A 25,955-nucleotide genomic window follows, 5' to 3' on the forward strand; every position below is an offset into this window, starting at 1 on the left:
TTAATTTAATGTAATTGTCAAAGAAATAATATTTTTAGCTCATGAAATTATTTCTTCCCGAAGGTCCTCAGAGCAGCGATATTTTTGCACGAGGTTCTTCGCATCGACCCACTACGGGATTAGCTTATGACCCATTGATGTTAAAACATGCATGTGTCTGTGGCGAAACGGTTAGAGGTCATCCTGAACATGGTGGCCGATTGCAGAGCGTATGGGCTAGGTTATCGGAAACGGGCTTGTTGCAACGTTGCGATCGAATACGCTCGCGCAAGGCCACACTTGAAGAGATTCAAACATGTCATAGTGAAGCTCATGCACTTTTATTTGGTGAGTCTTACTCTTTCAATGCTATTTTAGCTTTATAAACACAAATATTTTTAACAGACAATAGAATGAAATTAGCAGTTTTAAGAATTGCTACTCTGGAAGTAACTCTATTTAAAAATTTAAGGAAGCTTTGAAATTTTCGTGGAATTTACAATTAAAATTTTATTATTTTTCTTATTCTCAAATTCATTGTTTTTTATTTTTAGAATTTTATTTTTAGAACTAAAACGATATTCATTTTTGTAATCATCGAATAAATATTTATACTACGTATACGAGATGACAAAAAGTTTGGCCACAAAATTTTGTTTATCAAATCAATAGTAACATATATTTATAAAAGAAACTTTAGACTGTTGGTTATATCTTATTAAATACAAAAAATAATAACATTCGAAAGCCACCTTTAACAAACTTTAAAGTTTCGGAAACGATGGTCGCGCCTTTCCATAGATAAATTCTTCCAAGTAGATAATAGAATGGTCTTCAGTTCAACCGATGAAAATCTTTTGGTGCAGTCTTTTTAATATTTAATAAGATGTAACTAATACTCTAGAATTTGTTTTTTTTGTATACGTTACTATCCAAGTAGCAAGCTAATAGTTGTCATTTTGTTGTCAAAATGATGACAAATAACGTAAATTCGCTACTTTATAATGATTTAGTAAACTCACAAAAAACTTTGTTACACAAATTTTGTTGTCATCCTAGATTAATTATATTACTGTATGTATACAAATATAATTTATAGTGATATAATTAAATCATACGTGTATATTTAATTACACTACTGTAATTAAATCACAAATTATTATTATTATTATTATCAAGTTATTAAAAATAAAGGAAAATATACTGTATTGTAAAAAAATTTTTAAATAATCTTAAATCTTAAACTGTAGAATAATTATATCAACAAGTGATATTAATTTGAGTGATGTGCGCAGGAACGAATCCGTTGAATCGACAGAAACTGGATATGTCCAAGCTGTCGCAATTGCCTATCAAAAGTTTCGTCCGACTTCCCTGCGGTGGAGTTGGAGTTGATTCCGACACAACGTGGAACGAGCTTAATACTGCACCTGCTGCCCGAATGGCAGTGGGATGTGTTGTTGACCTTGCGTTCAAGACAGCAGTGGGCGATATTAAGAACGGCTTTGCTGTGGTAAGACCGCCTGGGCATCACGCAGAGACCAATCAAGCTATGGGTTTTTGCTTCTTCAATTCGGTGGCAATCGCAGCGAGGCTACTTCAGCAGAAACTCGACGTTAGAAAAATTTTAATCTTAGATTGGGTGAGAAATATTATTATCATTGTGCAACATGATTTCTTTACGAGAATATACAATACACGTTGATTTCTAATATAAATGTCTTTACACTGTGAAAATGAGCAATGCAATACAACAAATCGAAATTGTAGTTAAAATTAGATAGACTGCGATTCTAAATATATTCGGACATGCTATATGACGAAATATTATATCATGCATTTTATATTTTCTTCAGGACGTTCATCATGGAAACGGTACTCAACAGATGTTTTATGATGATCCACGAGTGCTGTACCTGTCGATACATAGACACGATGATGGTAATTTCTTCCCTGGAACCGGCGGGCCTACTGAATGCGGTGCTGGCAAAGGTCTCGGTTACAATGTGAACGTGGCATGGTCAGGTGGCCTGAATCCGCCGATGAGCGACGCGGAGTACCTCGCGGCATTTCGTACGATTGTCATGCCAATTGCTAAGGAATTCGATCCAGACATCGTGATCGTCTCAGCCGGCTTCGATGCTGCTGTTGGTCATCCGGCGCCATTGGGTGGCTACAAAGTCAGCCCGGCATGTTTCGGCAGAATGACACAACACTTACTTAATGTGGCCGATGGCAAGGTCGTCCTTGCCTTGGAAGGAGGCTACGATTTAGCGGCGATCTGCGATTCGGCACAAGAGTGCGTTCGGGCGCTGCTTGGTGACGAACTCAGTCCTCTTCGAGACGAAGAACTCACGAGAATTCCTTGCCAAAACGCCATTGATACGCTGCAGAAGACCATCGCTATCCAGGTGAGTCGAATATTACACAATACAATGTTGTAATGTTGTGTCGCCGTGTGTTTAGTGATTTAACAATTGGAAGATACCCATTACCACAGGATGCCCAAAGACAAAGATATACGCAGAAATCGAATATTTTTTAGACCTCCTTTATACAACAGTTTATTTAATTTTTGTTATCAAAGCACTGTTAAGTCATCTAAAGAATGATTTGTGAAAAAGATTTTGTGAATAAATAAAATTTGTCGTAATTTGTGTAACGATTATACACAACAGAACGTGAAAATTCTTGATTGTGGCAAAATCAACGCGGTAGCCAATCAATTTTTCGTTAGAAATTGATTTATATGCTAGAAAAAAAATAACGATAAAAGTAATTGATCAAATCGTTACCGTTACTCAAAAATGTAACGATGTGACATAAGTTACGCGTTACTTATCCATCCTGAGTTTATCATTTAATATATTATCACATTTTTTCTTAGATGTCACACTGGCCTTGCGTAAAGCTCGCTGCTCATACAGTCGCAATGAGCGCTATAGAGGCGAGCCAGAAGGAACACGACGAAACGGAAACCGTGTCTGCAATGGCCTCTCTATCAATGCAGCAGCCTACAAACCTCACGTTAGTATTAAATATCATTTATTTTGTCATCTGTTTTCATCATCTAGACTAGATTAATTGAATATTGATATATATAATTAAATATCATACATATATACTAATGCATAAAAGAAAGTCCTCTATTATAAGATAGGCTCTTAATATAAGAAGCGGAGTTTCTATTAAACTAATAGGCTGTTATCTGTTGGTTCCATCATGAACTTACATTGCTTTTGGGGTGAAATCTATTTAGTAGAAAATTCATTATTGGATCGTGCGTGTAGTTGTTGCGAAAAAAGATTTATGAAATTGGATATTGTCAGTTTTCATTGAGATGGGTCTTTAAACCATGTTTATTAATAAATAAATATTTGGCAATAGATTCTGCATGCAGTGGTAAAATAAGATCGTATTAATAGAATAATACGAGATATGTCAAATTGTTTAATTGTAGAGATTAGATTTCGTAAAAACGTGATACTCGTAATATCAGATACTCAGAATGCTCTAAGAGTAAGTTCCGTTTTACACATGATGTGCATGATGTATCGTTTTAGCTTTCTTTAATATTCGACAACAAGAATAAAACGATACATTATGCACATCATACATGAAACAGAACACACCCCTAACATGAAGGCATTATTGTACAGTATTGTAACAGAGAAAAAAGAGAGAAAACATTATGTTAAAGTTAAGAAAAGATTCATATGAAATGCATCGCATGTTACACTGAAAATATTGGGTATAAGGATTTGTGATTATGACAAATACTTCTCCATTTTATTTGTATTTTAGAAATATTAAATTTTCTAGATGTAGTTTATACTTTATTAGCGATATCTCGAAGTATCTTTTATTAACAGCATAGTTTTTCGTATTTCATATTTTTCGTATTCAATTTGCATATAGTTCCTTTTTACATTTTTCTAATTTTCCGAAAAAATAATATTTATAAATTAGATTTTACATATCAATATCTTAAAACTTATTAAATTTCCGTTAAAATGATTTATCATATTTTTAAATTCTGTCTATAGGCTTTTAGCAATTACACAAAATGTACTCATGTTTCGTAATAGGGGACTTTCTTTTTATACATATATAGAATATATATTTATATATATGTATATATATATTTATATACATACATATACACACATATATACATATAAATATATATTGTGTATATATATATATTATATATGCATATTTATTTAAAACAATAGGACCACATCAGAACATTCCCGAGAGGTCTCCGAAGAGCCAATGGAACAAGACGAGGCCAAGTGAGATGCATGAAGGTCATTCTGCTAGATGTAGAAGGCATTAGTTAATTGCACGAAACTGTGTAAATGCTCTTTCGAATTTCTAAAAGTGCATTTCTCAGTGCAGATTGAGGGACTCACCGTCACGCATGACTGTTGCGACAGACGCACGGTCAGCTGTGAATGTTCTATTTACGAAAACATGGTCAACGCGTATAAATTCGTACACAATCCCATGTTTAAGATTTTCAATATTTTTTTTCCAAATGACATAAATGGTAAATAAACGACGGCCAAGTAATAAGGAAGAAATGATCTGTAATGTTTCATAAATGGTTGATGATAATTTGCAATGATGTGTCATGAGCTCATCAACCTTTTTTTGTGCTGAATGCAAAAGCAAAGTTGTTTGTGAGTTTTGCAAATATTTCTATTGTACTTCGCGTTTGATGAGCGAGATTGTTGTATAGTTACCTATAGATGACAAATTATATTTGTCCATTCTATAGATTTCTTTTTTTATTGTGGATAAGATTTGTAATCTTTTTAACGAATCACTGTTAAAATTGTTGAGATGAACTCAAGCGCGCTTAACAGCTTTCACCCCACTAATTGGCTATCGCTTAACAAATTTTCAATTCCAGTATCTTATCGACGAACAACGAATGGTCTCGAGACTTGATGTAAAAATTGGAATGGAGACATTTTATAATATTAAAACTCTTTGTCTCTGGATGATTTTATTTGATTATTGTGGAAAAATAATAGTAAAGCAAACACATTGTCGTTCGATAATTCGTCGGGAGAAAATAAATTGTGAACACACGTTCTTCGAAAATTCGACGGACATTTGCGAATAGTTATTGATATTATCAATATAAATGGTAAGCTAATCGAACTTTGTCACAGTTGTATAAAACAAGTCTGATGCATCGTGTTGCCTTGGATAATTCGCAAGAAGAATTAATTATTCGTGATTATCCGTGTGTATATTTTTGAATGCTAATTGTGACCTCGGACGTCTATTTATAAGGAAAGAGACCCACGTGTCTATTTCTGATTTTATTGAGCTTTGAATATGTTGTTTTCTAGACAAAAATGAGGTATATGTTTGATTTTGTACATGTCCTAACGCACTTTTAAGGAGTGAAACGCCCCTTAGAACAAATAAGTTTCTTTCTTTCGAAGCGAATATCATCGAAACTATAAGAGATAGAAAAAAATGTTTGAAATAGAAAGTTAAATGGTTTTGAAGAATACTTTATAATTATAACAAAATTTTTGAAATTATTTTTTTACATATCTCTACTTAACTTTAAAATTATTTAACTTTTATTCAAACATTTTTTTCTGTCGCTTATATTTTCGACAATATTCGCTTCGAAAGAAGAAAACCAATTTTTTTTAAGGGATGTTTCACCCCTTAAAAGTGTGTTAGAACACGTATAAAACAAAATGTACCCCTGATTTTTGTCTAGAAAATATAAAAACATATTCAAAGCTCATCAAAATCGGAGAGGGACATAGGTTTCTTCCCTTTTAAAAACATTTTCAACGAGCTGTATATTATCGAAATATTCAGGGAGACAAGTACAGGGAATTTGAGAAAGAGCTGTGTTAATACAACAAATGTATATCTCAAACTCTTAGATATTCTTTTTATATTGCGCCTATTGTTATGAAAGACGTACTACGGATAATACATCAACGATAGGATGTACTGATGTATGAGTTTTCGATATGAACGATTCATGACTACGAGAATATCGGCATAAGTGTCTTTGTTTGTATACGAAATTACTTTTCTAAGATTAGGAATGTATTTCCTATAAATCAGGGATGCCCAACATCCAGCCCGCGACTTTAAAATATATAAAATTTAGAAACTGTCTAACTGACCGTCATCTTGAAGATTGTTTGGTTGTTACTATTACAATGATCTGTTTTTATTCCTGCACTCTGAAGTGATGCATACGGTATGATATGTTAAAATGTATGTACCTATAATTTGTACTACGTGCACCAGTTTAAAAAATGCAGAAATAAAAGCAGACCTCAGCTATAATCTTGTGTTTTCAAGGTGGCCAAAGACAACAAATCGCGGTTCTTTAAAATACATTTATTTGTATTTGAAATAATATACAAGGAATAATATACAAGGTATCTAGTAAAGACTGTAACAACGCTTAAGGATAGATTCCTGAGATCATTTGAAAATTATCAGTTCAAAGAACTCAATAGTTTTCAAAGGTGAAGTGATCAGTGAGATACAGTTAAAATTTCGAAATCTAGCCCTTTGGAGAAACTAGTTGGGCATCTCTATAAATCATTAAATGAGAAGATTAAGATTCTAAAAGGCGAGTTCAATGGCAAGATAGCAGTTTAAAGTTTAAATCGCTGAACGCTCGCTGTTTCTCATTTCTCTTTTATAATGGATAAAATGAATAAAATCGAGAGGGGGGGGGGGAAAGGGGGAGGGGGGAGAAGAGAGAAAGTTCCGATAATATAGAAATATATATATATTATACGATTTAAAAAAATTAATTATATTTTATATATGGAAGTTCTCTACTGGCGATCTGAAGAAGTTTCCCCAAAAATAACAGTTATTAAAAATAACAGTTTGATAAAATGTGTTAAAATTGTAAGAAAGGACATATTAGTATAACTTCGAGCGATTCTTTTTAAATAAATACGTGCACGAATGACGAGTTACGACATACACAGATTTTTCCCTGGAGGTATCAGACTATTTAATTGATGCACATAAAAAGAAACATGTAAAAATGTTCTCCGGATTAAAGAGATTTTCGTGTGTACGTCAGGCCTCGCTAAAAGAGATCATGCAATAAGAACGATTAGACAACTATATTTATAAAAGACCGTAGCGTTTATATAGATATATTGGATCTGTTTTCTTTTCAACTTCTTGCATCGTTCAAGTTTCTTCTTTTTCCATGTTGCAGAGAAAAGAAGGAAACCTGAACGATACAAGAAATGTAGTAGAAAAGAAATAGAGATCTATTTTTTCCACCTTCAACACGTGTGACCTACACTCAGTGAAGACACGAGCGTCGAGCTGGTCACTAGCGCTTTCATTGTTTCGTCGTCCGATTTGCTTTTCTTGTTCTTCATTCGGACATTCAGAGATGACGATAGCTCCGCAGTGCGTGAACACTTATCTCGAATCGAGGCAACTTACGCGACTTAGACGACAAAATTATTAATAATATTAAAGAAAAAAGAATAAAAGGAAAAAAAGAAAAATCGATGTCTGTAGATCCTAAGGCGATATTATATCGTGTGCGCGAATAATATGCAATGTATATATGCGATACCACGTGCTCGTGGTAAAAACACTAAAAACGTGACAGAACATATCTGCCATACCGAAATGCTAAGAGATACCACGATGTAGATCGTTCCGCGATCAATTCGGCTATTATTAAATAATCTTTAACCTCTTCAGAGACCTGATTTTATTAGAACCACATAAAACAAATTGTTTTATTCATGTACATTTTCGTAAGTCATTCATACTAAACGATAAATTTTTTCAAAATTTTGATTATTTTCCAACACATAAGAACGTAATAGTATTATTACGTACATCAGATTTCAGATGATGTCGAGAATTAAATAATCTCAATGAACAATGTCTTTAAATTTGATATACATTATAATGAATGCAGGGTGTGAGCGAAGGGGTTAATTCTTTCATAATTAAGAAAATGAATTGACTGCAAATCGGAATTGAACAGGTTTATTTGTAATCGTACTTTGTCGAAATCCGATTACATTTATATGTATGTACAAACTTGATTCGAGCTTACATTACAATTCGAATAATTTGATTTAACCCAACTTTGATTCACACACGATTATTTGTAAAACATAAAATTGACAAAATCAATGAATATTTGTTAAGTACATATTGATTAACAAATATTTAAAGTAAATGAGAAACGCACATAGTGATTGACGTTACAGTTGGGCGTTTTTCTTCGAAATTTCTAATGGTACATAACTCGAAGCTCTTGCTCTTCGTCTATCTGTCACGTGCAAATCACTGCCAACGACAATTATATGGCATGGTCGTATGTTCCCACGAGCACGTGCAATCGCATCGATATACCGTTAATATTATATATATTAATGTTTTTAAACGCGAAAGCGATGCGCAGAATGGACCGAGAATATCGTTTTAACGAGATTTTAACAACATGGTTTTTTGCTGCGAACAAAGGCTGGTGCGATTTTTGTGATATTTTGTAAAAAGAAGAAAATAAGCTATATATGGTTATTAAGTGTATACGTCGCGAGAATATGTGTGTAAGAGAGATGGAAAGAAGGTAAATATAATTTACAAATATAAGCATTTATTTTTGTGTCATGCATTTTATGAAGAAAAGAAAGGAATTTAAAAAAAGTAACAAAAATGAATATAAAAGGAGAATCTATTGATAAACGAATTACACGAGGATGCATATATTATATATTGTTAATCATGTAAGAAATAAAGAATTACATCTATAATGACATACACACACGCACGCGTGCGCGCGCGCACACACACATCCACATATGTATATGTATATATATATATATATATTAAATATATCGATATATGTATGTACATTGTATATTTGCGTGTATCGCAAGAATCTCAAGTGTCTGTTAAATGTTTGTTCCGATAAAACGGAAGAATTCACTGAAGAAACGTGTAAAATTGACTTGATGTATATTAAGTATAAAGATACGAGTTCAGCCTATGTGTGTATACAGTAAGTTAATTAATGAGAGTATAAAAGAAAGAAGGAGGGAAAAGAGAACATTATGACGATTCGTAGGCACATCAATCTGTCATTAAGTTGAAACAACAATCCACGCTATTGTAACATTATCGAAAGATAACTTTAGACATGCGTGTATATCTAATTGTTTATAATTTAAGAGTAAGTCTATCATCGACGATACTGTTACCCCGTGATTGTTGTGTCGTTCGAAAATGAAGGATATAGCTCATTCTCAATCAAGACGGTAAACTCTTTTCGAAGTTTACAGAAGGATATTCTCATCACGGGCCTACGGACATCACATCTTGATTAATCACATCCTCGCGTTCATTCGCGATATTCCTGTCACCCTCCAAATATGCTTCATTTTGTCGTCATAGATTATTATATGATCGTACCCAAGCAACCAAAACTTTCGAAAAAATATATATATTTGTATCCCGCTAAAAAAAAAAACATCTAAAATGATTCTGAATTTTGTGTCGCGCGCGTATAAGGTTTACATAAAGATTACAAATGTACTTGTTGATCAAACGCATTCAATGCCAAATATAGATTATTAATATAAGACGTAATGTTTTAAACATTGTTTGAACTAATAATCTTGTATTCGTATCTCATATTTAATACCAAATGCTATTTAAAAATTTGTTTGAGATAAACAATAAGGTCTTTTCAAGGTTTTCTATAAGGCGAAATACAAATTGTCACGTTTTACCATCATGCGTAGCATAAACATAAATTTTGAAGTTTTGCGTCGCTTGGATAGAATCTGAATGATTGAACGTTTTGCGCAAATTTCGTTTGAAACGAAAGAAAAAGCAAAAACTTACGACATTCCGGTATTACCACCCATGGCAAGTTATGATACAAATTAGATGTAAATGACTATTAAGTTTTTATCCAAACACCGAGTATAAATGTGAATTTTAATATAGAGCTCTATTATTACGTTAGTGCATACGCACGCACATGCGCGCGCGCGCACATACACACATACACACACACACCTGCACGAATATACTGTCTATATTGTATAAGTTTAATGTAATAGTCATAAATTTTTTATGTATATAAATGTACCACATAAACTAATTTTAAATAAAAAATATAGTCATTTTGTGTTAAACTCACTCTTCGATGTGTGATATTCTGGATGATTGTGTTTCAATCTATTAGTTTCACTGTGGGCGAGTAATACTACGTCCGGGTTAAATTAAATCTAGGATATAATGTAAATTTTGATTTCTCTTGGGTTATTATTATGAAAATGATTAGGTTTATGTACAGGATGAAGCTTTAAATTTGTAATGTAAGGCTCGGTGGTCCAAAAGCTTAGATCCAAGTTTGATCCCCTCGGCTGAGATATTTTTCGCAATAAATTATTTACATGTATTTGATTTCATCGACAGCTGCAAATTGGTCCAATCTTTTTTTTACAGCGCATGTACCTAGCATCATATAAATTCACGAATTATTTAAGCACTAAAGATCTAGCTTTGACCGTTATGGACTTTATTTCATATTGTCGATTTTTTTGCCTTCCATTCTGTGACAGCTTCACAAATTTTATTTAAATGAAAATTTGGCAATAATTTGAGCAGATTTATACCAATAAAGCACGTAAAATGAAATGATAAATTATTCACAGTTTCTGCTATCATGATAAAATATATGTTCGACATTTTTAATAGCCGAAGACTGATATCATTTCATATATATTATATTATATTCACAGGTGATTACATTAGCCGCGTTCAGCAGCACGTTTATTTTGCAACTGTTTTTTTCACATTGATTAGATTAGGTATACTTTTAGACTTAGAGGAATAGTCCTTTCTCAGTAAAGAAAAGTTCCAACAATTGCAAAATAAACCTTTTGTTTTTAAACGAGGTCATTATCCAATACATGAAGTTAAAACAAAAAATAGCATTTAAAAGTGAAATTTATAAACGATTTATTCAAATATAATTTACAATTTAATTGTTTTAAGATATATACCATATTAATAAGAATAAGAGAACACTTAGTAATTAAAATGACTGAGAGACGAGTAATATAAAGAGTCAAAAAGCACATAAATTGTATGTTAACTTTGTTATGTAAATTACATTTTATATCGAATTTTTTTTATTGATCTATTAGAATAACATGAGTTTTTAATTATTATAGTGTTCTAATAACATTTGTCAATATAGGGTGTGTTCGAGGAGACATAAAAATATATACTAATCATAGAAAATAAATTATTATAATACTAGATCGATCTTATCTCCATTCTTACATTAAAAGAAAGAAATTATGAAATTACAATATATTAAAATGATTCTTATATATTATCTTATATATTATCATTACGGATTTTCGTCATCAGATATATCAGATACTTCAAGTAAGTTAGGAGATAAACGTTTCTCGTGTTCTTCATCGAGAGTTTTATCAGGAGTAAGCTTTATGATATCTGGCAAGAGCAAAGTTTCTGGATCTAGAAAAAACAAATAGTTGACAAGAGTAAACCTATAAATATTACATAAAACTAAGCTTCACACCTGGTAGTATGTTGTCTTTGCAAGGTTTTATATTCTCTTTCTCTTTGGAGAACAGATCTTTAAATTCTTTTTCAACAGCCTCAATGTATCCATAATCTGTATAAAAAATTAATTTATTAGAGAATTTCATTATAAAATATTAATAGCATATAAGTTTTAAGTTATAAACTGTCTTTCTAAATAACGATAACTATTCACATACCAAAATCATGCTGGTTGTCATACCAATGCACCAACTTTTCCTGTTTTGGAAATTTTTTGGTATTCTTCTTAGGCAGCAATGGCTTCTTAAAAACACCATCGTTTAATTGTTTTTTTGTATATTTATTAATTGTACTATCCTTCTTCGGAGCACACTCTTTAATCTTTGATGACTGTAAAATCTCTTTCTATAAAAAAAAAGAGATACTTTCAGTAATTTCTAATGAACAAAAACTAAATATCTTTAATTTTCTAAAGATTCTTTAAGATTTAAAAGGAAATTCTATCACATGAATGTATATATAATATATATTAAAAATATGCTGAAAATATATTAGCAAATGAGTTTTTACTACCTTTGCTGATATTTCCTTTCCTGGAGATATTGGACGTCCATGACTATCTATTTGTGTTGGTTTCAACTTTGAACAATCCTGTTCTTTATGTATACTTTTCTTTGCTGACTGTATGTTCGATATATTCATATCAGAATTAGATCTTATTGATAGTCCCTTCGGTTTTGTTCCTCCCATTGTCTTAAAAGATCTAATCTCATGAGATGTTCTAGATCGTACAATGGGCTTTATTTGACCTGTGAACAGGTTAACACATTTCTTTTAATTTATTAGTTTTTTATCTAATATATTTTTTATATATTATAATAAAACATATTTTTTATTCAAACCAAGATAATTTCTTGATTTAAAGTGCACAATCCTCTATAATCCTCTTTACATACAAATCATATTTTATAAGCCGAAAATTTGTAATCCAATTTATTTAAAATTTATATATCAAAAACAGAAATGTATACCAGACGTACAATATATATATATTTTGCGATATAAAAAAAAATATAATTGTGGAAACATTTCGCTCACCTTCATTAGACTCAGCAAGTCCGCCCAATAAATTAAATATGTTGGACATTTTGATTGTGTCAACACCGTCAATATTATGAATATTTATAGAAGTCTCTCGTGATTTTCACTTATAGCTATTTCGTAGATCTGCGAAATTCTTTTTAAGACCCCTATTTGGATTTTCGACTCACTACGAAGGGTCACAGTATTTGTGACGAAAGAAGGATCCAAGGAGCCAACAATAACCTCCTCGGGAAGCAGAGGCTTCGCTTGTCACAATTCTTACAGGCTAGATTGTTCTATCTTTCGGTAAACTTCAGCTTACTGACTCACTCTCTTACTCTCTTTACGTTCTTACTCTTTTACTCTTTTATTTATCCAATTAAGTAAATTACCACCTAACACATTTATCTGAAAACGTTAGAACCAGCCCATAATGACTACCACTACCGATCAGTGATCACGTTGCGTCACTCATGGACCAATTCAAAATAATACCAGCCGGTGCCCGGCAGCCGTTATGATGATATATCTACTTCAGCCGGTGGCACACGATGCTTGTTTTCCTGCTGGATTGTTAGCTGGGTTAGAATCTTGCCACCGTATTGGCTGCGGTGCTGACAGTGCCAGCCTCGCAGCCAATACGATGGAAAGAATCTAATCCAGCTCGCGATCTAACAACAAGCATCGTGTGTCACTGGCTTAATAAGTTCCAAAAGTGTATGTACATACACTAGTTCAATCATAGAAAATAGACCTCAAAAAAATCTATAGTTTACGTTACGTGCATTATAGATTTTCAGTGCTGGCACGTCAGTTTCGATTTTTGCATAAAAATGGCAAAAATAAAACTTTATTTTCGACATGACGTCATTTTTAATTTTTAGTATTTTTTCTGTTCTGGTATCTGCTAAACTCATACTTAAGAATTTTTTTGTTTTTGTTTCAGATAAGCAGAACAGCTGGAATCGTGAGAGCCATGGACCTTTTTTTTCATGACCTTACTTGACATTTTATACAGCGCATATTTATAGTTATTTCTTAAGAAAAATTTTCTGAAACTCTTCAAATACTTATTATAATATGTATAAATATATTAGGAAAAACCCCTGTTCCAAGAAATATACTATACTGGAATACCTCCTTAATCAGGTGAAAGGACTGCTTTAGAGAAACGATCGCCTTTAAACATGTTTCATGTAAAACAATATATAACTTTATTAATAATATACCTTATTAAAAGAGACAATGTGTTCGCACCGTCAGTAGCAAATATTTCATATACACAAATCATTTTTTGAGATGTATAATATATACTTGTATATGTATATAACGACCTTATAACACAAAAGCATCGTTCAAAGGCCATTACAACAGAAAGCTACCAACTGCTTACAGTGGAATGCTTTAAAACAGATCTGTCCAATCATTGGAGTTGAGCTTTACACGCTATTGGACAGATCTGCTTGAGGAGAAATCTGCATGATAAATCATTCATGTGTATGTATATATACAATTATTTATTACATACACATAGACGAAAGAATACATTTGGGTGAAAACATAGACACCTTCGTTAATACACATTAACGGAAACGTTGGGAACATAATAAGAAATTCAATATAAACAATTTTCTCTTTCCCGATTTATAAGTTTGATAGATTGTTTTTTGGGACAGCATTTATTTTATACATTCGAGCATTTTCCCTTCGTCTATGTGTAGCGCAATTAAGTTAAACGTTTGTATAAATGCTAAATGTTATAAATAAATCTTTGAGCTTCTTCTGCAAAAGGAAAATGATTTTTCAGCTACTGTCTAAATTTTGCCATGTTCCGTCTCCCGCGTAATCTTCTTTACAATTTACATTAAAACGCTTTGTCAGTCTCCTTTAAATATCAACGAATTGTAAATGGTTTGTCGTAATAATATTAACAGTAGCATCTTCTCTTTCTTCATCTTCAAGCCATTCTGATACTCTGGATGATTTGAAACACGGCTGTAACAAACAATGTTGTTTCTTAATTAAAGTATGTTTCACGTGGAACTGTGAAAACATAAATTTTCAAGTATAAATGAAAAAATTTGAAAAAGGGCAAGTTTATAAATTTATATACATTTTGAATAAACTGTATGTAAAGTTATTGACAACTCTCCATCCTTAGCACTTGTAGCTTCTTCATGTATCTAATGTTGTCACATTTCCTTAGCTATGCATGTATATAATAAAAATATTTCATTACTGATCAGTATTTATAGTCAGTTCTTATTTCAAGCCATCTTAAGTACCATTAAAATGCTAATATGATTCTACAATATCATTTTAAGAGACTGTACTTATTAAATCTTAAGTATAAGTATTGATTATGAGTACCAACCATAGTCTTCTAAGTCTTCTTATTTCAAGATCGTCTTAAGTAATGTCTTAGATGCTAATAAGGCCAGGTTTATGACATCTCAAGACAACCTTAAATATAAGAATTAACTATAAATACCAGTTATACCTTAGTATATTTTTAGTTTTATTACCAGCCTTAGTATCCATGTTTTTTGTTACAATAAAACAACTGGAGGAAAAAAATACTAAGAATAGAGTTTATTTGTTCTCTGATGTTAACAGGTTTGTCTTTTTTTTTATATTCAAAAATTAGTATATATTTTTTAGTATATATTTTAGTATATATTTTTAGTATATATTTAAAGTAAAAGAGGTACATTTGAAATTTGGCGAATGCAAGGAGGAAAGTTCTAGTGCAGCAATAAAACATAAACCTAAGGACAAGAGAGGAAATAAAAAAGTTTTATTTCAAATTGTACCTAGATTATCACAAGTACTTACCAGATCCACAAACAACAAAGAGAAACAGAGCTAAGAGCCAAGGTCCAACAGGAGATCCCTCCTCTTGCGATTTCTGATGTAACAAAAATTCCTGCTTAGTTATACAGATATTGACGTCAGGTGACAAATGGAACACATACACGAAAGTATCAAAGACATCAATCATATACGTGGAGTAAACAAATGGAGCATATGATTTGGATGTTAAATGTAAAGCTGATTCTACAATGAGTCGATAATCGGTAGTCCTAAGTCTTATCGGTGAATCGGTGAAGTTGGCCAACAGCCAATTTGTACGACTAGACTACCGATTTTCTTAAAACTGACCAAATTCGACTTTATTCTTTCCCATTAATCGAGCTAAACGACTCGCTGTACAATTAACAACTAGTAGATGCGACAAATCATAGTCACCTATTTAGGTTGAAACTGATTAAGACTTAAGATTTCCGACTACCGACTCATTGTAGAATCAGCATTACAGATATTTTTCAGTATTTAGTAAACGTTGCAACAAAGATGTTATCGATGGTAATGTTTCATGTCTTAATGTAAAAGTTTCACATTCTTAGTTTCACATATGGCAGATACTGTCTGTTGACAGATGAAAGATTCTTTCGTCGCGAGGTAAACCGTTCCTCGTGAAACGTTAGATAACTGACGGTACAGGCGATTTCGGTGATTCGCGAACGACAGAATGAACGTCCAACGTAATTTAACAGCAATCTGTCAGGAATAAACATCTATAACCTCGATACCTCGGATTGACAGTTACATAGGATATCCTCTCGAACGGGCGATTGAATTGTCGCGATTTGTCTCATACCCGATACATTGAGTCAACCTTCGTCCATATGTCATTTTCTCAAACGTCGTCCAAACGTGCTTCCGTAGAAATTTTCTCTCAGAAAATCCGGACTTCGAGGAGGCAATCAGCGCGACTTCACCGGCCGAATCTCGAGAACCGCGAGACCGCGTTTCAGAAGCGGCCGGAGGAATCGCACCCGGGCGATTCGACGAAGGGAACTCACCGACGACTTGGGGACGTTTCCACGTAGCGTGATGTTTTTCGTCGCCTTCTCGTTCGCGATGCGCATCCGCTGCTTCGGCGCCATCGTTTCTCGCACGTCCGATCCCCTCGACAAGAGTACGATAGAAGCGGGCAGAAGAAATACGAGACGAGTTGAGAGCTCACGACAACACAACACTGTATGCGTACTACTTATCTACGGAAGCGTATCCACGAGACGTGTCCAGCGGCGCTCAGTGACGTTCTGCAACCGTTGCGACGTTCGCCGACGTGTACGCCATATGACACGTGAAGTTGTGCAGTTGCGCGACAGCTCGCTCTTGCCTGTTGGCGCTCTCTCGTGCCACACTGTCACCACCGTGGTCAACTGAGCGAGTCCCTCGCACTTCAAATACTCCAATTGTCCTGTGACGTTGCTTTTCTCGACGACAACCGCAATATCTATTCATTCGCGTGACCACACAAATGTAAAAAAAAAAAAAAAAAAAAACAAAAAAAAAACAGCAAACGTGAAAGAAGAAAAAAAGCAATATTAAAGGTAAAAAAGAAAAGAAACGAATACTTGTTGTATACGTAGAAATTTTATATTTTTTTTTTTTCAGAATCACTACATCTAACAACAAATCGTTTATTTTCGAAGACTCCCACCAACATTAGTTTCTTGGTAAAATCATTGAAACGTAATACTCTCATCGTTACATCCCTTACTCGAATACCTATCATTAATTATGTTTGAGAAATTAACTTCTCGTTTCTTTCTCGATGGCGATCAATTTGTGTGATGCGGGGCGATTGTCCACCCATGGAAGAGAATCGTGAACATGGACTCATTCGCGAATCCTAAAAAGGTGCTAATTCAAATGTAGAGAAAGAAGAATGCGGATGAGATCACGATTTATACGGTTTGCCGCAGATCAGGGGGTCGATTGTGTATCTTCAAATGACCCAGTAAACGAGAATGGGGATTAAAATAAATTAAAATTTTTTTCTATCCGAATGCGTATTTTAAATAGCGAATACTTTTTTTTGGATTTAATTGGATGCAATTGGATTGAAAAACTGCATTTCCTATTCAAAATTTTGAATTGAACAGTATTCACAAGGCACAGAAAAGGCTGATATTATTTTTAGATTGAAAGGTATAGAGATATGTTCCATGCAATTCCTATAAATGAATAAAAATGCATTCAGGATTGAAAAGCATTCATTTTAATATTCGTGAATCCATATTTCTAAAAATCTGAATCCATTTCAATTCATTCTCGTTTGCTGAGGAGGTGAAAATTATAAAAGTGAGTAAATTCACTAGAATATTCATAATTTAATTGGTCAATATCTAGTAACTTTGCTCACTTTTGTAATTTTCACCTCATTTCAAAATTTCATAATCCATCCTCTGCATCGATACTCCCAGTAAATGAGAATGGATTGAAATGGATTCAGATTTTCAGAAATATGAATTCACGAATGTTAAAATGAATGCTTTTCAATCTTGAATGCATTTTTATTCATTTTTATTCATAGGAATTGCATGGAGTATATATTTCTATGCCATTCAATCTAAAAATATCAGCTTTTTCTGTGCATTGTGAATACTGTTCAATTCAAAATTTTGAATAGGAAATGCAGTTTTTCAATCCAATTGCATTCAATTGAATCTAATTAAATCCAAAAAAAGTATTCGCTATATTTAAAATATGCATTCGGATAGACAAAATTTCAATCCATTCTCGTTTACTGTACGTCACGATTTCTGCTTAATTCTTACTCCGAATTATTTAGTTTAACGATAAAAGGTTTCCGTTGATAACGAAACGTGAAATCGATAAATTGACAATCAGAAAACAACCTAAGTTGCAGTCGTATTCATATTAAATTCTTATATTTAAGACCGTCTTAAATATATAAAGCGATATTCATAGTCGGTTCTCATTTTAAAACCATCTTAGGTAATGTCTTAATATGCTAATATGGCTCTCTGATTGGATGACATCTTAAAACTGTACTTAAGACAGTCTTAAATATAAGATCCGACTATGAATACCGCCCATAGAACTGCATTAGTATTTTATGATATTAATTTTGAAATAAGAACACTATGGCCGGTATTCATAATGGATTCTTATATTTGAGTACACAACCAATTTTTAAAACAGAGCCCACAATGGTCGAAACTAGATCTTAGATACTTAAGTAATTTGGTGTGAATTTATATACTATGTATTAAATTTTGCCAAACTACGCGCCGAATTGATTTTTCGATCTTGAAACGCTGTATCGACAGAACTACAGTAATATTATCACAAATTATTAAATTGCTAAGCAATTTAATAATTTGATGCTCATCTTAAAAAGATCTTAATAATGCTGATAAACATATTAAAAATTTGTAAACAATTTATTGCGAAAAATATCTCGGCCGAGAATCAAACCTGGATCTCTTACGAGCGTCTTAAGCCTTTAGACGACCGAGGCTTATATTTGAGATTGTCTTAAGTACAGTCTTAAGATGTCATAAGCCAATCTCAGAGAGCTGCATTACCATCTTAAGACATTATGATTAGCTTATGACATCGCAAAACTGTACTTAAGGCCTTTTTAAATATAAGAACTATAAATATCGGCCTATGAATACTGGCCATAGTTACAGGTATACAGTTTACATATCAATGGAAAAGTCTCGCAAAACTATGAATTCAATAAATTATAATGCAATTAAATGTTCTCACATCTAATTTATCGCAGTTTATTACAATTTTCAGTATTGCATTAACATTCTACTTCGTGTTTTCAAGAGTCAAAAATAGAGATCGTATAGTATAACAGAGATGAGTTAGGAATCACATAATCGTGATCTTGTTGATTGATCGGAGTGAAAATAGTATTCTATCTTTGTTTTATGTCTAATGATAAATTCATAAAATGACACAACAGTCAACGGTATTGTGTCATTCTATCTGTATCATTCAACAGAATTCATTCCAGCCACAATCAGCCACAAATATCATAATCACATGACTCTAGGCACATCACTGGTCTAGTTTCCACCGAAGCGTTAATTTACATCTAATGTGGCGTAGAACCAAAATTTATAATAAGTCGATAGAAATACGTTTGATTGCACTCATTTCATTCCCACTTCGATTTTGCAAAGTCGCTACTTCCAATGGAAACAACATACTGCACCGAAATAAACCCGAATTGAGGACTTCGGTGGAAACTAAACTGCTGTTATACTATAGAGGATGCGATCCACTTGGCGCTACAAATGATTGGAAGTACCTGACCAATCGGAAGAAATAATTTCACTAATTGGCCAATGCTTCAAAACATTTGCAGTATCAAATGGATCATAGTCTGGGTTTCTAATTAGAAAAAATTATTTTACATCATAATTTTTTTTATGTTTCATTATCCGAGCTGAAGTCTCTAGGGGTGCGTTCCACGTAACATTTGCAACACACGCTTACGCGCATCAATTCATTCTTGTTTAATATTTAATGATAACGAGGATAAAATGATGCCCGTGAGCGTTGCGAACGTTAAATGGAACCATAGAAAGCAAACCAAGACTTCTTGATTTTTGTACGATTCAGTTAATTTTCTGAGCCGTTCGCAAGCGAGACAGTGAGACATATGTATATATACATATGTGATGTGAAAGAACGATCGTAACCGCAATTATTTTATATATATATACAAAGTGTTCCGAATTTAAATGACCATAAACTTCGGGAGCGTGTAGGGGATTGATAAACTAAGAAAAAAAGTTCTTTAGAGATATGCTCGTTTTTGCTTCGTGGAGAAAATTGCAAAAAAAGACAAAACGTAGTTTTCACTTTTATACTTATTTATTACTTATTCATTCACATTGTCATTCGCTTACTTATTCACATTGTCATTTACTTAATGCAGATATTGTTCAAAATGTTGGCCTCTTGCACGCATTGTATTTTGTACGGACAGCTCGTGTTGCAGTCAAACACTAATCTGGTCAACGTAATGACTCGCCGATCCGGCACTTTTCTGTCTGGAAATCGACGCGTATACTCTCGCACTGCCATTATCGCTGAAGTCGTATACGAAAATAATATTTCACTTTTAAAACAATATTCTGAAAATTACGTTTTGTCTTTTTTGCGATTTTCTCCAAAACGAAGCAGAACCGAGTATATCTCTAAAGGGCTTTTTTTCTTAGTTTGTTCTTTACACGCTCCCGAAGTTTGGCCATTTAAATGTGGGACATCCTATATACATATATATATGTACACATACATGTATATGCACAGGATGTTCCATTTTAAATGGTGACCTAACATATCTCTTGAACAGTGCGTTTTAGGGAAAAACGTTTCAGACAAAAGTTTTGTGACTTTGGAAAGAATATAAGATGATATCATTGATTTGAGTTTGATTGGTGTTGCTAAGATTAGGGTAAGGTCTCTGAATTTTTAGAATGGAACCTTCCATTTTTTAGTTTATATTCTCATAGCTTATCTCAAGAGCTTTCAAAACACTATAATAAAATTTTCATTTTTTTCATTAAATTTTCATTTTATATAAAAATGAAAACAAGAGAAAGAACCTTCAATGATCTTGATTTTAACAAATGTTATCAATGTTATAACATAACATAAGCTACGAGAATATGGAATGAAAAATGGAGGTTCCATTTTAAAAATTCAAAGGGACCTTGCTTTGGCCTTGACAACGCCAACTCAATATCAAATCAATAGTACCATCTTATGTTCTCCTCAAAGTCATTAAACTTTTGTCTAAAACATTTTTCCCTAAAATGCACTGATCAAGACGTATTTAAGGTTATAATTTAAAATGGAACACTGTATATACACATATATATATTATTAAATAAATATATATATTATTACTTCTCTTTAGCGGCATGGATCATAAAAAATGTATGAAATCAACATTCAATTGCACGATTGCGGAAGTTTTGTTCTTATAATAGCTCGGACTCATACAAGATTAGCTCGACTCTAACATTTACAATTATTTTATTATCGACAGGTGACTGCATTTGCAACACGCGCACGCATACCAGTACAGTAGGATCCGTTTACAGTGTATCTTATATCGAATTGTAAAATAAGTGAAAAGAAAAAGAAACGAACGCATACGAGATGAAGACATCGTTTGAATGTTTAACACGCGACAGCGTGAGTTCCGTTGGAGGAATAATTATATATCCACAAAAGAACACACGTTGTGTGCCACTTTTGGAGCGAATGTTAATTGAGTTGATGATAAGTAAAGCTGAAAAACAAGAATTGCACTCTCGAGTAATGTGGCGTGACACAGTTGCTTTGGACAAATAAAGTATATACTTCATTTCGTTAAGAGCAACGAGTGTCGCGCGCGCGCAATTTTAGGAATTACATTGTACGATCCATGATACAAATACTTCAATCAATGATTTTAGTCTATCTTGACTGTGGAATATATCTTTCGTACGAACGCATTGGTGCCGATATATCCGACTGTGCCGCACATGATACCCAGGGCCAAGCTGAACAATGCCATATAGCCAAAATAAAACGCCGTTTGAAAGAGACCGTACATTCTGCGAAAATATGAAAGGATGTAGATTGGACTTCAAATATTTGCGATCGAATTGCAAATATTGCCATAAGATGTATATCTACTCACTTAGTTTTGAAGAAGAAGTAGTAAAAAGAATAAATGTAAACATAACCGGCCGTCGAAGCCGCTGCAAGAAAGCTCGTCCACTGCCTGCAGATGACATTTGCGTTATACAAAAGAAAAAGGCAAGGTATATACGATGTAAACTTACCATCGATAGTCTTCGGCATTCAGCAAGAAATATGTACATACGATAGTGACGCATACTGTCACTATCATGAGAATTACGAATACTAGTAACATAAAACCGTAGACATAGTAGATCTTGTACGCCCAGAATGAGGTAAAAACGAAGTACCTGAAAAATGTCGATGGATGTAACGGACTATTAAATGAATAACTAATGCCTATTTCCACTAAAGTATAATAGATTAATTTTAATCTCGGCTCAACTTATTTTTCACTTTTTTCTAATTCTAAGAATTAGAAAAAGATTAAGAATAAATTAAAGTTAAAATTAATCTAAATTGGAAACGGGCGTTAAGATATCAATAAAACGATTTCATACATCTCAATAAAAATCGAACCGAAGGGTAGAATTCCGCCGAGCATTATGATTACTAGCGGTTCCATAAACCATTTCTTCTCGGGTATTGGTCGAGGCACTGCATTTACACGGCACGGAGCATCAGGTGTCCCTGCGAGATTACGGCCTAGAATGGTACCTACCAGTGTCAGCGGTAATATCACAAATATGCAGATACATGTCACCGCAACCTGCGCATGTACAATTGACATGAATTGGAATGCAAAAGCAGCGGGAACGATCGAATTTGAATATGTCACAAACCATGGATCCGAAAGGTATCGCTCTGCTGGCGTGGTAATACATGGCGATGAAATTGATGAAGAAAGCTGTGCCACAGACCATGAGCGGTAACATAAAAGCGCTGAAGATCATCTGTTTGATCCACACACGTCCGCCCATCCGTGCATACAGTCCACCACCCGCATAACCGTTGATGGGCGATGTGGCAGCATACACAAATATTGCCGTTGACAACATTGAACCACGTTCCGTATAAAGCTCGCCCAGGATAGCAAAGATAATTACGCTCAACACCACTACTGTGACCTTTACATACAAAAATGGAGCTATTTACAATTTTCTATTCTTTTATTTTAAGGAATTAAGATATAGACCAGTATTCATAGTCAGTTCTTATATTTAAGGCTCCCGAGTAGTCCACTTTTACAATTGTTTTAAAGCGATCTCATCATTTCATTTTATCAAATTGTCTTTATTTACAAATAGCACGTAATAAAAATTACCGTGTTATTTCTCGCGTCTGACGTCACGATTCAATACAGCTGTAGTAACTACTCAACAGCCTTAAAATCTTTCTTGACTTACCAGCAATAGAGATAATGAAATATCAGCAATAGAGATAATGTTTATACCTGATAGCCTGCACCTATGAGAGCTGAAAAGAACATAGCATGACTCGCAGGCCTAAACACGTCTCCGTGCACCTGTTTCCAACCATACTCATCGCCTAAATCTCTCTCCATGTCGTCCATCTCCTCGTCTCTACTATATCTAGCATAATCCTTTCTTAAAGTACGCATCAAAATCATTGAAACAAGCCCAACAAGGAAAATTACCATCATGAAGCTGTTAAAGATGCTAAACCAATGTATCTGAAAAAAAAAATTTGTAGTTTATACAGTGTATACATTAATGTTCTTTACGTTTGGTATTAGTTATTTCAAAAAGTGTTATACAAACTTACTCTATGTTGAAAAAAGTTAGGATCCAGATACTTGTCGAATCTATCTTCAAATTTGATATTACTCTTTTTCCAATTGATTTCATAGCTAAAAGGTATACGCGCACCTTGCACCAGTTTCACTCTGTTGTCACTGGTCAGATTAACATCCACTATTTGCTTACCGCTGTATCCGATATCAAACTTTTTATGCGTCCAAATATAATAGGAATCTGATACCGAAACTCCGTCACTGCTTTCCATCTCTCCTACAACACCTGTAACAATGATTTAGATGTCAGGTACTACCGCCTTAATGCACACAATGAAAAACACTTATATTAATTACCCCATATTGGTAAATCATCAATATACATCTGATACCAATATTGATTCTTTATTGCATATGCAAACGCTTTCTGGCTTTCTTCGTTTAAACTTATCTGGCAGTATTCTGTCTTCGAGATATCCTCTGAAACATCCCATTAGACTTTCACGCTTTTATACTTTGTACATTCTTAAGGTTTTCTATAGCTGAACTAATATATACTTTGGAAACTTAAAATGAAATATATATGTTTAATATTAAAAAAAAAACAAAAAATTCTAGTGTAGTCCAATATAAGAATAAAAACAGACTTTTGATTGAATGACACTGATGAAGTAATTATAGGTCTAGTCATGCTGCTTATATTGAATCAATGCCAATTATAAATATATACTAGTTATATGTGCACACCTTTGAATTCAATATCTAAACCACTGAACTTCAGCTCAATGCCCTGTAGAGCCTCTGCCAGGGTCTCGTGATAATGATTGATAACATTCTTGGTACCTGTACAAAAGGGTAGGGAATAATAAGAGTACGTCTCTTGACGATTGTGGTACGGTCCTACAGTGCTCATCCATAGCACAACCTCGTCTCCATCCTCATACTGAAAACAAATAATATATCTATCTTTAAGATAATCTCAATATCTTTCTGATTTATGTCATATTTCTGAAGCATTAATTATAGCATTTAATAAGAGTTGAAGAATGCAGTATAATTGAAATAGAACTACATTACAAAATCTCTCAAGGTAGAATTCATTGAAGTGAAGAAGATTCATAGAATATGATAAGGGAAAAGGATTGAATGCAACGTAATACAATTGAAATACAGCTAAGCTAGAATTTATCAATAGTATTTAAGTGCAATGATAAAATAATTTCTTTCTGATACACATATTAAATAAAGCCGATATTCGTTTCGATGTGGCAACTCAGTATGAATACAGAGCGAGAGAGAGAGGGAGAAGAAAGAAAGATAACATAAAAAGACGTGTCTTCGGCGGGATGTTTGGCCTTTAAATGCCAACAGCAGGTCGCAGACAACCTGACATTCCGTGACTTCCGTGTTGGAACGACGTGTCACAGGTAGGCGTCGCCAGGGTATACTCACGATGTGCGTGTGTTCGTCGGCGAGGGCCGACAGCACGAAAAGGCCGAGCGCCAGCAAGCAGAGAAACTGCTGTCCTCGACACATGGTTATCAGTTCTTAAACGAGGCGCGCCAACCGGCTGGGCTCCCTTTACGCGTATACACGAACGAGAGGAGATCCCACCAGTGAGACACGGTGACGGCGGACAATCTCCATATAGATTTCGTAATGTATGCCGTAGCGACTTAGCGGCAACAACACAGGCGGAAAGACACAGGACACAGTGACGGACGGACACGTATGAAGGATACCGAAACGATGTATTCTGGTACTCTCTACACTGCGGCCGCAGATACGTGCTATCGTGAGGTCTGTTCTTTTTCGAAGAATTCTAAACTAGTTCTGAACTAGTGCAATAAGTTAGGCCCTGCTCACAATGAGGAAATATTAGGAATAGGAATAGATATTGAGATTTCAACCTATCAGAAACCATGTATTCCAGTGTAACTGGTATCTGATAGGTTAAAATCTTAGGGCCGATTTCACCAACGCCGATTAAGCTTAATCGTGATTAACTAGTCTAACTATTAATCGTGATTCACCCTGCATCCGATTTTCGTCGTACGAC

The 25,955-nt window shown here is 33.7% G+C and overlaps 4 protein-coding genes across 9 annotated transcripts in view; 1 reads left to right on the forward strand and 3 right to left on the reverse strand.

Annotated features, from left to right (window-relative positions):
• HDAC4 (histone deacetylase 4) overlaps window positions 1–5,434 on the forward strand; it is a 43,708-nt gene extending 38,274 nt beyond the window's left edge. For all 5 annotated transcript variants that reach the window (XM_018455254.1, XM_018455256.1, XM_018455258.1 and 2 more), the window contains 5 exons: window positions 64–327; window positions 1,275–1,621; window positions 1,836–2,390; window positions 2,867–3,006; window positions 4,215–5,434. In XM_018455254.1, coding sequence (XP_018310756.1) covers window positions 64–327; window positions 1,275–1,621; window positions 1,836–2,390; window positions 2,867–3,006; window positions 4,215–4,278 — 1,370 coding nt within the window. In that variant the 3' untranslated portion in view covers window positions 4,279–5,434. The remainder of the gene's footprint in view (window positions 1–63; window positions 328–1,274; window positions 1,622–1,835; window positions 2,391–2,866; window positions 3,007–4,214) is intronic.
• A 5,958-nt stretch (window positions 5,435–11,392) lies between these two features.
• Window positions 11,393–13,144, reverse strand: LOC108727223 (uncharacterized). The gene is made up of 5 exons (XM_018455267.1): window positions 12,682–13,144; window positions 12,157–12,392; window positions 11,802–11,988; window positions 11,600–11,695; window positions 11,393–11,535 (listed from the first exon to the last, which is right to left on the reverse strand). The coding sequence occupies exons 1-5, from the start codon at window positions 12,728–12,730 to the stop codon at window positions 11,405–11,407; spliced, it is 699 nt and encodes a 232-aa protein (XP_018310769.1). The 5' UTR covers window positions 12,731–13,144; the 3' UTR covers window positions 11,393–11,404.
• A 727-nt stretch (window positions 13,145–13,871) lies between these two features.
• Window positions 13,872–16,852, reverse strand: LOC108727224 (stress-associated endoplasmic reticulum protein 2). 2 transcript variants are annotated; one of them, XR_001936838.1, is made up of 4 exons: window positions 16,533–16,852; window positions 15,502–15,574; window positions 15,041–15,129; window positions 13,872–14,661 (listed from the first exon to the last, which is right to left on the reverse strand). XR_001936838.1 is itself a non-coding variant. In XM_018455268.1 (3 exons), the coding sequence occupies exons 1-3, from the start codon at window positions 16,614–16,616 to the stop codon at window positions 14,624–14,626; spliced, it is 195 nt and encodes a 64-aa protein (XP_018310770.1). In that variant the 5' UTR covers window positions 16,617–16,849; the 3' UTR covers window positions 13,875–14,623. The 2 variants fall into 2 exon arrangements, 1 of the variants encoding a protein (XP_018310770.1); XM_018455268.1 differs by lacking the exon at window positions 15,041–15,129 and having other exon boundaries at window positions 13,875–14,661; window positions 16,533–16,849.
• A 4,576-nt stretch (window positions 16,853–21,428) lies between these two features.
• TM9SF3 (transmembrane 9 superfamily protein member 3) lies at window positions 21,429–25,685 on the reverse strand. Its single transcript, XM_018455150.1, has 10 exons — window positions 25,349–25,685; window positions 24,644–24,839; window positions 24,254–24,376; window positions 23,929–24,182; window positions 23,597–23,836; window positions 22,986–23,270; window positions 22,704–22,912; window positions 22,347–22,493; window positions 22,202–22,285; window positions 21,429–22,115 (listed from the first exon to the last, which is right to left on the reverse strand). Exons 1-10 carry the CDS (start codon window positions 25,430–25,432, stop codon window positions 21,971–21,973), a joined length of 1,767 nt encoding a protein of 588 aa, XP_018310652.1. The 5' UTR covers window positions 25,433–25,685; the 3' UTR covers window positions 21,429–21,970.
• Window positions 25,686–25,955: the final 270 nt, after the last annotated feature.

Source organism: Mycetomoellerius zeteki, unplaced genomic scaffold, assembly GCF_001594055.1.
Source record: "Mycetomoellerius zeteki isolate Tzet28-1 unplaced genomic scaffold, Tzet1.0 scaffold471, whole genome shotgun sequence".
Taxonomy (NCBI): domain Eukaryota; kingdom Metazoa; phylum Arthropoda; class Insecta; order Hymenoptera; family Formicidae; genus Mycetomoellerius; species Mycetomoellerius zeteki.